This window comes from Myripristis murdjan, chromosome 16 (assembly GCF_902150065.1).
Source record: "Myripristis murdjan chromosome 16, fMyrMur1.1, whole genome shotgun sequence".
NCBI lineage: Eukaryota > Metazoa > Chordata > Actinopteri > Holocentriformes > Holocentridae > Myripristis > Myripristis murdjan.
The window spans coordinates 12,587,501-12,602,500 of NC_043995.1; the positions used below are offsets into that span (position 1 = coordinate 12,587,501).

Sequence of the window (15,000 nt, forward strand, 5' to 3'; positions counted from 1 at the left end):
TGAGCCTGGATCCTGTCTGAGTCATTCAGGGGTGTGATTGTTTCTGTGTGTCTGACTGTGAGTGTGTGTGACTGATTTTGATTGAAATCATCCTATGAAGACAAAGATAGCTCCACTCTTTAGTCGCTCATGGGAAACACCTGACTGTAATTGCACAATGTCTTCACTTGAGCTGCACAGTAGAGTCAGATGTACCTACCGCACGACAGGAATTATGCACAGGATACTAAAATAATAGATAATAGCTGGCAGTAATCAAATCTAATGATGCATTGAAGTATCCTGTTAATAAATCACATGAAGAATGTTTGTAAATATGATCAACATCATGCCCTATGGAGAAGATAAGTAAAGTTACTGGAGCTAAATCAGTTTTGAATTAATATGTTATATTGAGTTGACCTACAGAGATGATACTACTACTAGTCTTTTATGTTGCCTTCCTCCACAGGGAGGTCAAAAATCAGGCTGAACTACAGAGCAGCAATAGAGCTGGTAGTAATTCAGTGTCTTGCTCAAGAACACTTTAGCATGGCAGATGCATGCTGACATGGGGGTCTGAACCAGATCCGTCTGCTGAAGGACTACGCTGTCTTGCCACTCCTGTCTACAGAAGGCCTCCATCAGAACATAGTCAAAGTTTTACAATAAAAGCACAAAATTACCAAAAACCTGACGAAACTTCTGATGTAATTCATGCCTCACGGAAAGGGTCATGCTCACTGTAATCTAACTGATGGCGTCATTTGGGGTGGGCAGAAGGGTAGATGAACATCAGTGGTGTGTAACTGTATTGTGTGGTGGACAGAGAGCTGCATTGTGTTGTTTTGTGTGATTCCAGGTGGACTGAGGAGGGCTTTCTGCTGACAGCAGGAAGGGCTGTGTGTGGGCGACCGGGCTCTACTCTTCCAAACCCATCATCAACAATACCTACAGCCCATCCCCGAGGTCTATGTGAATATGTGCACAGTATGGAATTCAGAATCACTATGTGCATGTGTAAGACACACTATACATCAAACAATGTCTGTCTATGTTTGCGTGTGTGTACATTTGTGTATGTATCTGCAGCATCTGGCCTGCTGGGTTCAGGGAGCTGAACTCTCCACTGTGAAGGATGTCCTGCGCCTACACACACTCTCCAAGAAACTCTCACAGGGATACTTATGAGGTTGCAGACACTCATACACTCCAAAAACCCACTCCAAAGCCCACTCACACATTTCTTCAATGTGGTTCTATTTGGCTAGGATGTCAACCACACCCTTAAGTAATCAGCCTTATCTTAAAGACACTCATATGGATATCATATCAATCTAAAAATAAAGCCCCAATCCGTGTGAAAGACAAATCCACAGGAGCCTGCTGTCTCGCACACACAAATCCACAGGAGCTTGTGGTCTCCTACATGCAGTGAATGATATGAGTTATCCTGCAGAGAAAACCCACAGATTTACTCACATAGCTCATCATCTGCGCACACAGCAAAAAAGAGACTCTTTGTGTTTGCCTCTGGTATGCCTCATATTTTAATGTGGATGTGTGTGCTCCTATTGCTACTTGATAGTTGTGGACATTTCCCTTGACATGGTACTAAATGTGAAACTAATGTTCCAACAAAGTAAAAAAAAGTAAATAAGATAAAAAAAAAAAAAAAAAAAAGTGTCACCATGTGCAACCAGTGTGTCTCTTTCAATGCATGTGTGTGTATTGTGAGTGCATGTGTTCAGTGATCCATGTGCATGCTTAATGTGTATGTGTTTTTGTACGATCCCCACCTGGTCCGTTGAGGAAGTCTTTGATCTGCAAGCAGAGCAGAGGAGGAGGGATGCCCGTTTTACTGTCAGCCTCTCCTGCTACCGTCTGTAGCCAAAACACGTTGTAGTCCAGAGACTCTGGCAGAGTCTTCCCTGGATCTGGAGAGATTGAGAACAATGAAGGGATGGAGAGAGAGAAAAAGAAAAGGGAGTGAAGGAGTTGAGAGACACAGAGACAGGGGGTGAGAAATTGACAGATACAGCAAAATGTAGAGGGAAAATAGATAGAGGGTTCCAAAGAGATTTCATGATTTCTTTTTTTTTTCTTTTTTTTTTTTTTTTGTAAGATATTAGTACACTGGGGTTTTTCTCTCACTCATTCCTAAACCGTGGTCCTTGTTGGCTCCAATCCCACCCTTAAAACTTCACCCCAACCAGGGACCATATCCCCTCCTCACACATTATGCTCATGATGTTTGTGTTCCACTTTCTCTATACCTTATCTCTCTTACCTAGGCACTTGTAGTCTGAGGCCACCCCTCTTAAGGCTACATCAAATACTGACAACTCCATCCTTTGCTTCCGGTGGTGGCAACTGAGCAGGGCAGAGGGCTGCACCACCTGCAGGTACAGCAGGGGCTCCAGAACCAAATCCCCAGGCCCTCTCCTGCCTGGCTGCCTCACGATGGTAACACCCAGGGCCTGGCGGGCTGAGGAGCGGCTGGGAGTAGGCAGGCCGTCCAGGGAGAGCAGGCTGCCTCTCAGCAGCGGGGAGGCTGGCTGGGTCTGGGATGTGTTGCTGTTCAGGAGGTCCTCAGCAGTCAGACCAGCCAGGGAACCCTGAGCCACGGGGGCAGGGTCCAGGGTTGGGGAGGCCGACTTGGGGGGGGACTCACATGGGATTTCAGGCTGGTTGAGGGCACTCTTCCCCACCTTGGCAATGGGAAGATTTATTTCATTAGAAAATTAGGTATTCTTATTATGAGAAATGAAAATGCTTCTGGACTGAAAGCCTGTGGCTAATATGTTTTTTTGTTTTGGTCTGGGATAGCGAAAAATTCTCCTGCCAGGAAGAGTTTGAAAGCAATCTTATGAAGACATTTTTGAGATGGCAGCCAAATAGCAGCGCTGAGCTGGTGCCCAAAAGTCTTTCAATTTCATCTCTGCCCATAATGCAGCTGGATATATAACCTACATTAAGAGCAGGCTAAACCTGGATCATATTACCCATGACTATCTATAAAGAGAAGTGCTTTCAGTACATATCATGCTTTTACACTTAAATGCTGAGGACAACAATACAGACCACTGACAGATTAAATGGACTGACACTGTAGGAGTTCTTGTCATAAAACATCGCATTATGTTAGATTCAATTCAATTTTTTATTTTTTTTTTTACAGCTGCAAAATATAAAGTTGACTTGAATTTATCTTCCTTAATATACTACACATACACATCTCTACAATACACACCTAATTTACACATCTTGCTATTGTTCACTGTAATAAAAATGATAAACAAGTGGACAACTGACAGATCCAAGAACTATGACTCATGAAAGAGCTTCCACACCACAGGCCTTTTGTTTACCTTATCCCCAGGCTCCTTCTTCTCTGGTGTGCTGGGGGTGTCCGACGAGGAGGGGAGGGCCTTTGGGGGGCTGGAGCAAGCGTAGGTCATGACAGACAGCTTACTGGCGGTGAGGAAGATGTCGAAGGGGATGAAGCTAAGATTCTTGATGATGGTGGACTTGTGGGATGGTCTGGCGAGGCGATGGTGGCTGGCCCCACTCTGTTGCTCTATCTGGACAATGCGGATGTGGGCGCTGTCACTGCCAAAGCCACTGTCCTGCCCTGCCCCACTGTGACGAGATGACGAGTCACCACCTGCCGCTGCATCCCGACCGCTACGCTCCCGCTCTTGTCGCAGCACCTGGGGAGGGGAGCCATGCAAGAGCACTGAGGGGTAAGAAGGGAAGCATTAACACTACTGCTAATTTTTCAGAGACAATGGGACCAGCAGCTGCAAAACGGATGGAACATGCCCATTTAGGAAAAGCACTTTCTCAAGCTTTCTTTTTCTTACATTTGTAGACATAGAAAATTGTTCTTATGCTGAAATACTATCAATTTTATCGGAATAGACGTTGATGTTGTGTATTATTGCTGTTTTTTAAAGTACATTTCATTGCATTTGACTGTATGAAAGGTGCTCTGTAATAAGGTTTGGTTTAGTTTGGGTCTAAAGTTGAGGACAGCCAAGCAATCACAACAAACACAATAAAGGGTTTTATTCTATGTGAATTTCTGAGAATGACAACTAGAATGAAAGTGTAAAAAGACAAGGAAGGGCACGTTATTCAGATCATAAAGGAAGCACAATGAGATGTCACAAAGGTACTGTTGTAGGAGTTTCTGAATTCAGAATTTGAGAGTTGCATCTAGTAAGAGCTGATAGCGTAAACTACTATAACAGGCATACATTGCAAGATTTCTTTTCCCTCAGCACAAAATAACATGAAAATGAAAGTTCAGTCTATCTAAAACACAATTCAGTTTTGTCTCTACCAAAGGTAGAATTTAATGAGCCTAGCATTGTAGATAAATGTCATTCTTTCCTTGTCAAACACAAACACCAGAGACTTAATTAGCATTCCAACTCATCTTTATACACACATACACCTTTATTACTGTACTATACATGAATACAAATACCAGCACTGGCACCCCTAAAAACAGCCACATGAAATCATAACCACGCACACATACAGAGCAGCTGTAACCTGTGTAACTATGCAAACACCTCAAAACATGTGTGACAGCCTGATAAACTAGATCAACATGAGAATTCAATTTGCATGAAAACGAATTATTGCTTTATCTCAAAACAAACCAAGATGCTTTCTGCTTTGTTAGCGTTACAGAAAGGGATCACAGCATCAAATAAAAAGGGATAAGAGGTTCTTTGCTGAGTTTGTTTCTTGTTTGGATCTTCTCTTTACAAGGGGACATAAACCAAATAACTTGCTTGATTGAAACCATGGACAAATTGACCAAAGCAGGAGAGTATTGTACTGTATAGCCACAGCTACAGACATTAAAGGAATGCTCTGAGGCTTTTTCTGTGGTCTTAAAATCATTTTGCACTTCTTACAATATTGGAAAGCGTCTTTAAAAAGACGACCTCACCCCTGCAAATCGAATTGTTTCGTGCATAGACTGTGGTATTGTGTATAAAGCGGCCGAGATTTTATGCTTGGCTCCAACGTAACGGATGTCGGGAGAGTTCCAGCCGTTGTGGCAATAAAAAGCTTTCAGTGACAGATGATATAAATCAATGAGAGTAGGTTGCTGGGTTTCAAACAACAATGAAAGCAGGCAGCTTTTCTCTGCTACCAAAGCATGCCATCCTCACAACCATGAAGGAACTACCACTGGCACCCATGGGACAGAAACGAGACAAACATATAAAACTAAATGCTACCTACTAAATAATAAATTACTGGACATGTTTATGCACAAGTGACACATGTGGGGAAAGGAAAAGAGCTGGAATCAACAGAAGCATTTCGTTTTCATAAGTTTCCCAAGTCTCGCACACAATACATGAAAAATACAGAAAGACAATAGTGAAAAAAAGAAATTGGGGAGTAAAAGTTGGGGTCAGTCAGTCATAGTACATGATGAGGTTTTCTCACTTGTTCATCCACTGGATTGCATCAATTAAAACACTATTATGGCTACAGTCAGGTGTGTCATGAGAAACTTGGGCCTATTCATCATCATCATCATCATCGTCATCATCATCATCATCCCAAAAAGCATGCCCAATATAATTACCCCATTACAGCAGCTGATCCTCAATGTTTCTCACAGTACTGTTCTCATCCATGTTAATGGGTACGATGTCAGATTCAATTAGCTACTGCTGTCTTTTTAAACAGGATTATGACGAATTGAAAAAAACAGAAGGAGAGTGCGAGGGGAGAGGGAGAGAGAGTTTTCAACAGACCCAAGGTGCATCCCATCCTTTCCCACTCTCGTCTGCTGCAACCTGCACATGGTTCCTATTACAGCATGTACTCTCAGCTGCCTTCCTACCCCCCCCCCCCCCTCCCCCACAACCCCCCATCCCCACCCCTTCCCACTCCATGAGAATTTTAAATGTATATTATTGCTGTGGCGGAGATAGTGTTTCAAGACCTCCAGGCAAATACTAAACCCACTGGCAGCACATTAGACAAAATGCTTGACTTATTAGATATTTCCTATTCTAAACAGTGTCATCAAAGGCTAAGAACAAGAGCCATATAAAACGCCACGGCATGCCTGCCTGCCTGCCTGTTCTGTTCTGTTGTGTTCGGCCAGGCTCATGTGTAAGGCTTCCATAGGATCGGTCCTGCCAGATCCCTCTCCTCTCCCTGGCCTAATGAGTACAGGATGTGTGCACTTCTTTTCTGTAGAAATGTAAGATTTTCCAAGCAATGGGAAGGGGAGAGAAGGCAAAAAACGGGCCTGGACCTGTCTCCATGTGTGTTGTGTTAAGGGGGTGAAACTTGTATTGAGGTAAAGGAGGTATGTGAAAAAGGTATCCAGCAAAGGCAAAACGTCCACTCCAAGCAGTGCTCCACGTCGGAAGGGACAAATAAGCTGCACAGCTGCTGGGAAAGAGGGACTGAGCCAGGGGAAACCGCCAGATACTCTCTATGTTTCTCCCTCTCTCTTGCTTTCTTCCCAAGCTTAGGCTGTACACATGCATTTACAATTACAGCAAATACCCCGTCTTCTTTTTAACCACCACTACTAAGAGAGTGCCCCCTAAGCAAATTCTTGCTCTATATTTAGATGTGCTTACAAGTGGAATAAGGGATAATGGGGAACACAATCGGGGGCACAGAGGAAAAGGGACAATGAGACAACATACCACAGTGTACAATATGTTCATACAGTTTGAATCTGCATACATACAGACACATGGACATGTAGACACATACAAAAATCAGTTGTTTTATCGGGGTTTGATCTCAACTGCAGTGAGTGGTCTGCTTCTTTGAAAGCCAAGCAAAAGTTAAGTGTGAACACACACACACACACACACACACACACACACACACACACACACACACACACACACACACACACACACACACACACACACAGCTGGCTGCTGCCCTACAACTCTGGGCTTAGTTACGTCCCCATTGTGCTTACTGACTGAGCAACAGACCAGGTATACGCAGAAAACATAAGCCTATGGCCCAATAGTCTATACGTCTTAACCATCAGCCAATTTATTCATTGATAGAGGGCAATAAATTCAGAATACAAACATGCACTGCAGCTACAGGCCCGGTCCCGGCTGAAATCCCCTTTTCCAACCATTACTTTCTATTATATTATTATATAATGGCTGCACTGAAGCGCTGTTTCCAGATCCCAGTGCAATCTTTCTCTGGACACAGTTGATCATGATCACGAAAGTGCAAGTACGCACACATACACACAATTCCCCAACCCCCACTGGCCAATCATGAGGTCATCCCTTAAGAGTCGCTAGGCAGAACATTCTGGAAAATGGAGGATAATCCCCAAAGTGTGAAACCATGAGTCTCCAAAGTGCCAATCACATCAGAGCGCATCTGTACGACTTTTGACCCCTATTCCTGTCAGTGTAACTCAGAACAGCTTGGCTTCAGTCAGGGTAATGTGCGGAAGCAAATGTTATATCATCCAAATGCCACCCGTTTGTAGTGTTGGCTGGCTAGTAGAATATGACTACATAACTTTTACATCTGAATACCACATATGCAGCCGATTGCTTCCAGATGAATCAAAAGTAGGTTGCAATTCAGGTTCAGACATCAGGAAACATGAAAATCTGAATTTTGTAAGATGGTAGGGATGTTGTTGGTGGTTGAAAGAATATGATCAATACAGTACAGGTAACAAAGGTAATTGATATCACTTATAAAAAGGGAGGTTTATTTGACAGCCAAACATCCTCAGTGATGTCTGCATCCAGTCATTGCATAAATACTATCAGTTTAGCTTAGTTCAGTTCAGTGTCAAGTACAAAAATACTCAAAAAATGTACATTATTTCAAGAATGGCAGGGCAAGACGTAATATAATACTTATGACATGCAATTAATCTAAACATTAAGAATTTCTGCAGTTAGCCTACACACTAATAAAAGTGAAGATGCAGCAGTGCAGTAATACAGTAACAACAGATTACACAGCAGAACACTCCACTGAATGGTAAAACGTCTGTTGGTGACATCATCAAAGCAGGACTACACTGGTAAATAGAAAGGTCACTTGAGTGACATCCTTAGGAAGTGACAACAGTGCTAATTGTGAGAGAAGGTCAAGGCAGCTATATAATTAGAACTTGGGCATTAGTGTTGAGTGAGAGAGGTCAGCAACTTGACATCATTAGACAATTACATGGATGCTAAAAGGAGAGCCTTAAAGAAGAAAAGGAGGTGGGGACAGTGTTGTAACAGGGAGCCAGAAACAGTGATACAACACATGGAGGGGAAAAACAAACAAAGCAAAAACTATTTGGTCAATAATTTTCCTTTTCAGTATGCAAATGTCACAGCATAACTATTGTGCTGCAAATTTATCTCCTCTTTTTCATGCTATGTTAAATGATATAGGTGAGTGAAATATTTAGTATTTTTGCCAGATAAAAAGTCATTATAGAAAGAAAACATCAGCCAAGTACAAAAATAAATATATTCAATGCAATTAACTTGAGAATCTAAAGCCAGAGTAGCAATCACAAAACCTATAACCCATAAAAATTAGAAAGTAGTCACAGTAGTCACGGTAGACAGGTCAGGCCAGCTTGGGAAACTGCTTCTCATACATTTCATATTGAAAAATTGTCTCATGTTTATCACATTTTTCCCATGTTCTCTTGTAACTCTAGTAGAATTCCCATTCAAAAACATGGAAGTAACGTAACTAAATCTTTTTGACACAGCTATTCTGTTGATCTACTTGCTTGCAAGACGACTGCATGGAAATGAACTCCTGTATCTTGACTACATCAGAGTTTACAGGTTGAGCCCCTGCAGCGCTACCCGCTATTGTTTACCAGAACCATAAAGCTGATAGCAGGCCTCTGTGCTTTTCTGCTGACGGAAGAAAACCTCAATGCGGCAATACCTCATCTTAATCAAAAATAATAACAATAATACTCAACCAACTGCCATTACGACCGCAATTCATTCTCTCATTTTCTGGTGGAAAGCAGAGGGGGGAAGACATTTATAATATGAAGTCACCGCTCTTTGTAAGCTGTAACAGCGGCCACAAAGCAAAAAAGGGCATCAAAGGCAGTCATTTAATACATTAAACTTTGTTTCAATAACAAAGGCAACCTGCTATGCACTTCAGCTGAACCACAACAAAGAAGCACTGGAAGGTCGCGACCCTGCAGCTTGCAAATGGATGCCGGGCACTTCAGAGTGACTGTCAACTGCACTTTAAACACAACATTCTCCAAAGCTTGGGATGCCGAGTGGGGCCTTTTTTAACAAGCTCTCTCCGCCCAGTAATCCGGGTGTGTGGGTGGGTGGACAGCCTTAGGCTATAACAACGTGTTCCTTAAGAAAGCATGACAGCGAATATCTACCATTTTTTGCCCCCCCCCCTGCTTTTTCTCTCTCCATCCTCTGGACAGGATGGGAGAAATAACAATCTGATAATATTTTCCCTGCCATGTCAGAGGCTCTTTTGTTCCCCTGATGCCACGTTAAAGACAGGGGGGATAGCAAACATCCGGGTGACAGTAATAATTCATGCATGTTGACATTCCTGAAGCACTGGGTCAGTTGAAACACTTTCCATCCAGTAAGGCCGGCTGGAGCAGAGCAGCGGAGAGGAGAGGAGAAAAAGGGGAAAAGATGGGACACAGAGAGAGTGAAGAAGTGATGAGATTAGAGGAGAGATGAGGAGTACATAATTACTTCTGAATATTAGAAGTCGGACTGTCTGGCCTTGGTATGTCATTGTATGGCAAGCCGGCCAAGGGGGAGAAAGGCCTATGGAACACCTAACTCAGAACAAAAAACAAAGACCAAAGAACTCGTCAAGACAACATGAACACAGAGATGTTCTCCCATAGTTTGCAGCCGCTTTACGGTTTTGGAGAAGCCATGGCTCGGGAACAAAGATGCAAAATGATAAAGTCTGGAGAATAAAAAGAAGAATTGAACACAGTGAGTTAATGTGCTCCATCTGGGAACTACAGTGTGCTGCTCAAAAAAAATATCTATATCTATCTATTTGTCTGTCTGTCTGTCTGTCTGTCTGTCTGTCTGTCTGTCTCTCTCTCTCTCTATATATATATATATATATGTACACACACACACACACACACACACACACACACACACACACACACACACAAACACACACACACACATATATATATATATATATATGTACACACACACACACACACACACACACACACACACACACACACACACATATATATATATATATATATATATATATATATATATATATATATGTGTATACAATATGTACTGGCTCTTGGGGATGGGGCGGCCAGAGCCTCCGTTTTATAATTTACCCAACTTCAAAACTGGTTCTCTCCTACACCCGCACACAACATTGGTTTGCTTACAAATATTTTGCCACAAATATGATGCAGATTGCGATCGATCAGTAAAACAGAGTCGTATCCAGAGTTCTGACATGCAGCAGGCTACATTCTGGTGCTCAACACATTGAGTTAAAGACCCAGACCTTCCCAGTGCGACTCCAGGCCCTCTGAGAAGCTAGCCAAACCCGCCATGCCCTGCTCTTAATCTTTGGCAATCCAGAATGATTTAAAAGGCCTGACAGACACCACCCTTGGAGCTCAACAGGGGACTTATTGCTTCAATCATCTGCAACAGATCCACCAATCCAAACCAAAACCCTGATCCAGATACACCAATCAAATCCAATGCTTAGGTTAGGGGTGAACATGAGGACATGCAGGATTTAGCCCATATCTTTACAATAACACTGGTTGTTTAAATAAGCAAGATACAGTGTAGCAGTGCTGCTCAGTGAAGGAAGTTGTTCAAAAATGCCAGAAGACAATTGCTAGATTAACACTGCGACTGTGTTAGTGAAAACAAACATGGGGGGAATGGGGCGCAAGTGTTATGATGTAAGTATTCAGAAATGATACACAGACCTTTTTCGCTCATCCAACATAATCTCTTGGCTGGAATGGGATGCTGCTGAACACACTTTATCGCAACACATTTCCATCATTACTGATAAACAAGATATTAGTCATATGATAAACAAAATAGGGATGGTAAAAACATGGAAACTATGTGATAAAGTTATCGTGAGTCTAAAACTAGATGGAGAATTTGGCAAAACTAATGGGCCAAATTAATGAATGAATGGCTTTTATGAGTGTGTGTGTGTGTGTGTGGGTGTATATACACACACACACGCACACGCACACACACACATATATATATATATATATATATATATATAAGTGTGTGTGTGTGCGTGTGCGTGTGTGTATACACCCACACACAAAAATCCATATAAACAATTCCCTACCCTATATGCCTGTACAAATAAAAACATACTTTCAACATTTCACATTCTTTAGCAACACTGATGAAACTGCGATGAAGGCCAGATGTGGACAGAGGTGTGATGGTAAGATACACTAAAAGCGAAAGCAAATAAGAGACAGAAGCACCCTGGGGTTTGTCTTAATTGCTGTGATCCCGGCCTCAGCAGCAGCGGAATCCTCATCAGGCTTTTCTTTCTTCCCTCCTTCCTGCCTCTCTTTCTTTCTGTCTTTCCCTGGGAGTGCGGTAGAGAACAACTGGCTTTCATTAGCTGTCACCATCTCTATTTAGGTTTGAGATTTGTGCAGGGGTAATTTTCTAATCTAATATTCAGGCTCCAGTGTTTACACATGCCGAGGGTCCCTGAGTGAGGTGGGCTATGGTGGTGATGGTGGTGTTCATGGGTGTGAGACTCACTGAGTGACTGAAAAAGGAGAAGGTAGGAAAGTGTATGTGCAAGTGAGTTAGACAGAGATACTGAGAAAAAAAAACTTTTTTTCTCAGTATGTTTTTTTTTTGTTGTTTTTTTTCCCAAATTTGTGTTTGCGCAAATGAGGGGCATTTTGTGAATAGGTTTGCTTCCAAGCATCTGACAGTGAAATGTGAAGAACACTTACTCAAAATAATTCTTGTTTCATTTTTTAAGTGTTAACATTTAGTAGTCAAAGCAGAGTGTGGCAATGCACCGGCATGCACACAATGAAAACATGTAGACAATACAGCATAGAGCTATGCAGGCTAATCATCAGGTTTCAGCATGGCCCTCAAGTTCATCCACCCGGAGTTTTTAACCTAACATCATTAGCCCTGGCATTATGTTTTCAACAAACAGCCTTCAAACTGCATTGTCTTCAGCGTGGGCTTGGTGGTTCTCGAAAGCAGACGTCTGGGGGACTTCAAAAAGCAGCAGAGATGCCTTCCATTAGGTCATGGAGTGTTCCTCTGAAACGCCTGCCTGTGCTGCCTGGCGGCCATGTCTGTGTTCTCTGCTTTAGTTACGAGGTCGCGGGAAACAGCAACAGCAGGGAAAACAACCAGCGACCCGGGGTGAGATGAGGGCTGGTTGGAGCAGGATGGAGAGAGAGGCTGGGGGGTGGGGGTGAGGTGGGGTGGCAGGGTGAGGAGGGCAGATGAGCCCCAGGTGGCCTGCTGAAGACTGTGAGCAATACTGCTGTGATCAACTCATTCACCGGGGACCAAGCATACACACACATGGCTGTAAAAAGACAATCTTGTAAGTACACACCAGCTTGTATATACATGCAAAAGGAGCACACATGCACCCACAAATTCATACAAAGTGTGCACCCAGATATACACACAAGCATGAACATAAAGCGGTGTGAAGACAAGAACAATCCTGGCTCGCTGTCTATTTACAGAGCTGAAATTAGAAGAGGAGGATTGAAGTAATCTTCCTTTAATTTCTCTCTGGATGTGCTCCCAGGGCTGAGTGAGACCCAGGCTCTGATGTGCAGCGTGTTGGACCCTCAGAGGAGAATGATGCAAGACCCCCTGTCCCCTGATCTGGGTTAGCTGAGAGGGCCTCGATAAGGGGGACGCAAAAGAGCAAGGCTACAGGACTGAACTGCAGTGGTGCGAGACGAGACCTTAGGTACGATATGGAAGGGGAAAAAGCATGATTGCAAAAAGACCTTCGGGTGTTCAAGATACCTCGCCTGAACACGCTGCACAAACATGGTTCAAGAGGACATTGCGGGATGAAGAACAATTACAAGTGTTACGTGAGGACTTGGCTCCACTGGTGGGACTCAGAATGAGGGTTAAAATGAAAGGAACACCTGTAATGCTTTATACTGCAAAACTAAATCATGATTACACACAATGATTTTTTTCTGTATGGCCAAACCCACTAACATTTCAAGATACTGGAACTCAAATGAGCATGTTATCAAGAATACATTCGAGCGAGAGGACTCTTCCAAGTGTTGGAATATGTGAGGTGCGCTTTATGATTCATCTTTGACATGCACATCTAAACCACTGGAATGGCTCCAAACAGACAAACTAAAACAGGTGAGGTATAAAATCAAGACCACCTCTTGAGTATCTAAACCATGTGAGCTATGTTTTTGAGCCAGGTCTCAAGTGGTTACATGGCACCTATCTGTGAATATCTATCATTGCCTAGACTTCATTTAGGTTTACACGCCTCTATCGGGTTTCAGGGCCATAGTCACATGCTGTAAGCACACACAAAGGCATCATTCATCTCAAATGTGCTGTATGTGTCCAGAGATAGCAGTTTGGGCATACTTAGAATACTGTTGGTTGGTTCTTAAAAGATGTCCTTGAAGAAACATGTGAAACAATGAGTCAATCGTAAAAGGGCACATCCTGCTTAAAACAGATTTCACATGATATTAATATAATCTTGGATTGCCTTGACAATAAGCAGAGGATTGATTTTGTGATATTTAAAACTTCTCTTATTCAGATAGCGTGAATAATCTGAAATATTAAATGTGTTTTGCATGCACAGAAAATCTTGTTTCTACTTTTGGGAGAAACCAGTTTATGTTGACAATATCGTGCAGAACAGTCAAAGGTCAAATGAATGATGATGTGAGTTCTGTTTTTTGGGTAAATGCTTGGTTTAATGACAAGTCCAGAACCACTCAGTAGTACTCCAATCAACCACATAACAGGAGAAATAGATAAGATATGTATAGTCGAACAAAAATATTCACATGCATTTATGTGCATTCACACACGTACAAACCCATATGCACACACCCACCCATACACCCACTTTACACATTCTGACCACATCAAGTCATAGAGAATGAATCTAATACTCCACATCACCTGTTATTCTAGGTGGAATCTCGCTTATACAGGTGTGAAGGAAAAAAAACCCTCTTTACCCTGTTTCAGACAAAAATTCAGAATGTTTCACCGAACAAAGTCTCCTACGGTGTGTGTGTGTGTGTGTGTGTGTGTGTGTGTCTCATAACTGGTTGGCCCGGTGTGCCCTGCTTTTACTAGTCCCCTGGGTCTGTGACCCCATTTCCCCTGCAGGCAGAGAGAGAGTGAGAGAGCAAGAGAGGGGGAGAGAGAGAGAGCAAGAGAGGGAGAGAGAGAGAGAGAGGGAGAGGGAGAGAGTGAGAGAGATAGAGAGAGAGAGAGACAAAGAGAGAGAGAGGGAGAGGGTGAGAGAGATAGAGAGAGAGGGAGAGGGAGAGAGAGGGAGAGAGTGAGAGAGATAGAGAGAGAGAGGGAGAGAGAGAAAAGGCACCCTGACTCCTCCTCACCTGAGCCGACACCCGATCCCAGGGTTCATAGCGGGGGCCCACTGCCTCTCCTCAAAGGCGGCGTTTGTTTCCCCGCTCTAATAGAATTCCAACCTTAGTGATTTTATCTGGAGTTTTCACGCCAATTTCGACAAAACCGATTGAGGAGAGAGCAAATTCAGCTGCTACTGATCTCAAATAGATTGAGTTTCCAAGGGGGCCAATTTAAGAATGTGCCACGGTCGTGCTTTGAGAAGGGGGCTGGTAGGGCTGGGGGGTCGAACAGGGAAGGTGAGTTGTTATGACTGCCTGTCAATTAGCAGTTGATTCACATAGGAGGGGTCAGCAAGACCTGT

The 15,000-nt window shown here is 43.0% G+C and overlaps 1 protein-coding gene across 3 annotated transcripts in view; it reads right to left on the reverse strand.

Annotated features, from left to right (window-relative positions):
- Positions 1–15,000, reverse strand: part of vps13b (vacuolar protein sorting 13 homolog B) — a 379,425-nt gene that overhangs the window by 97,760 nt on the left and 266,665 nt on the right. For all 3 annotated transcript variants that reach the window (XM_030071613.1, XM_030071615.1, XM_030071614.1), the window contains 3 exons: positions 3,351–3,692; positions 2,270–2,690; positions 1,779–1,916 (listed from right to left, as the gene is read on the reverse strand). In XM_030071613.1, coding sequence (XP_029927473.1) covers positions 1,779–1,916; positions 2,270–2,690; positions 3,351–3,692 — 901 coding nt within the window. The remainder of the gene's footprint in view (positions 1–1,778; positions 1,917–2,269; positions 2,691–3,350; positions 3,693–15,000) is intronic.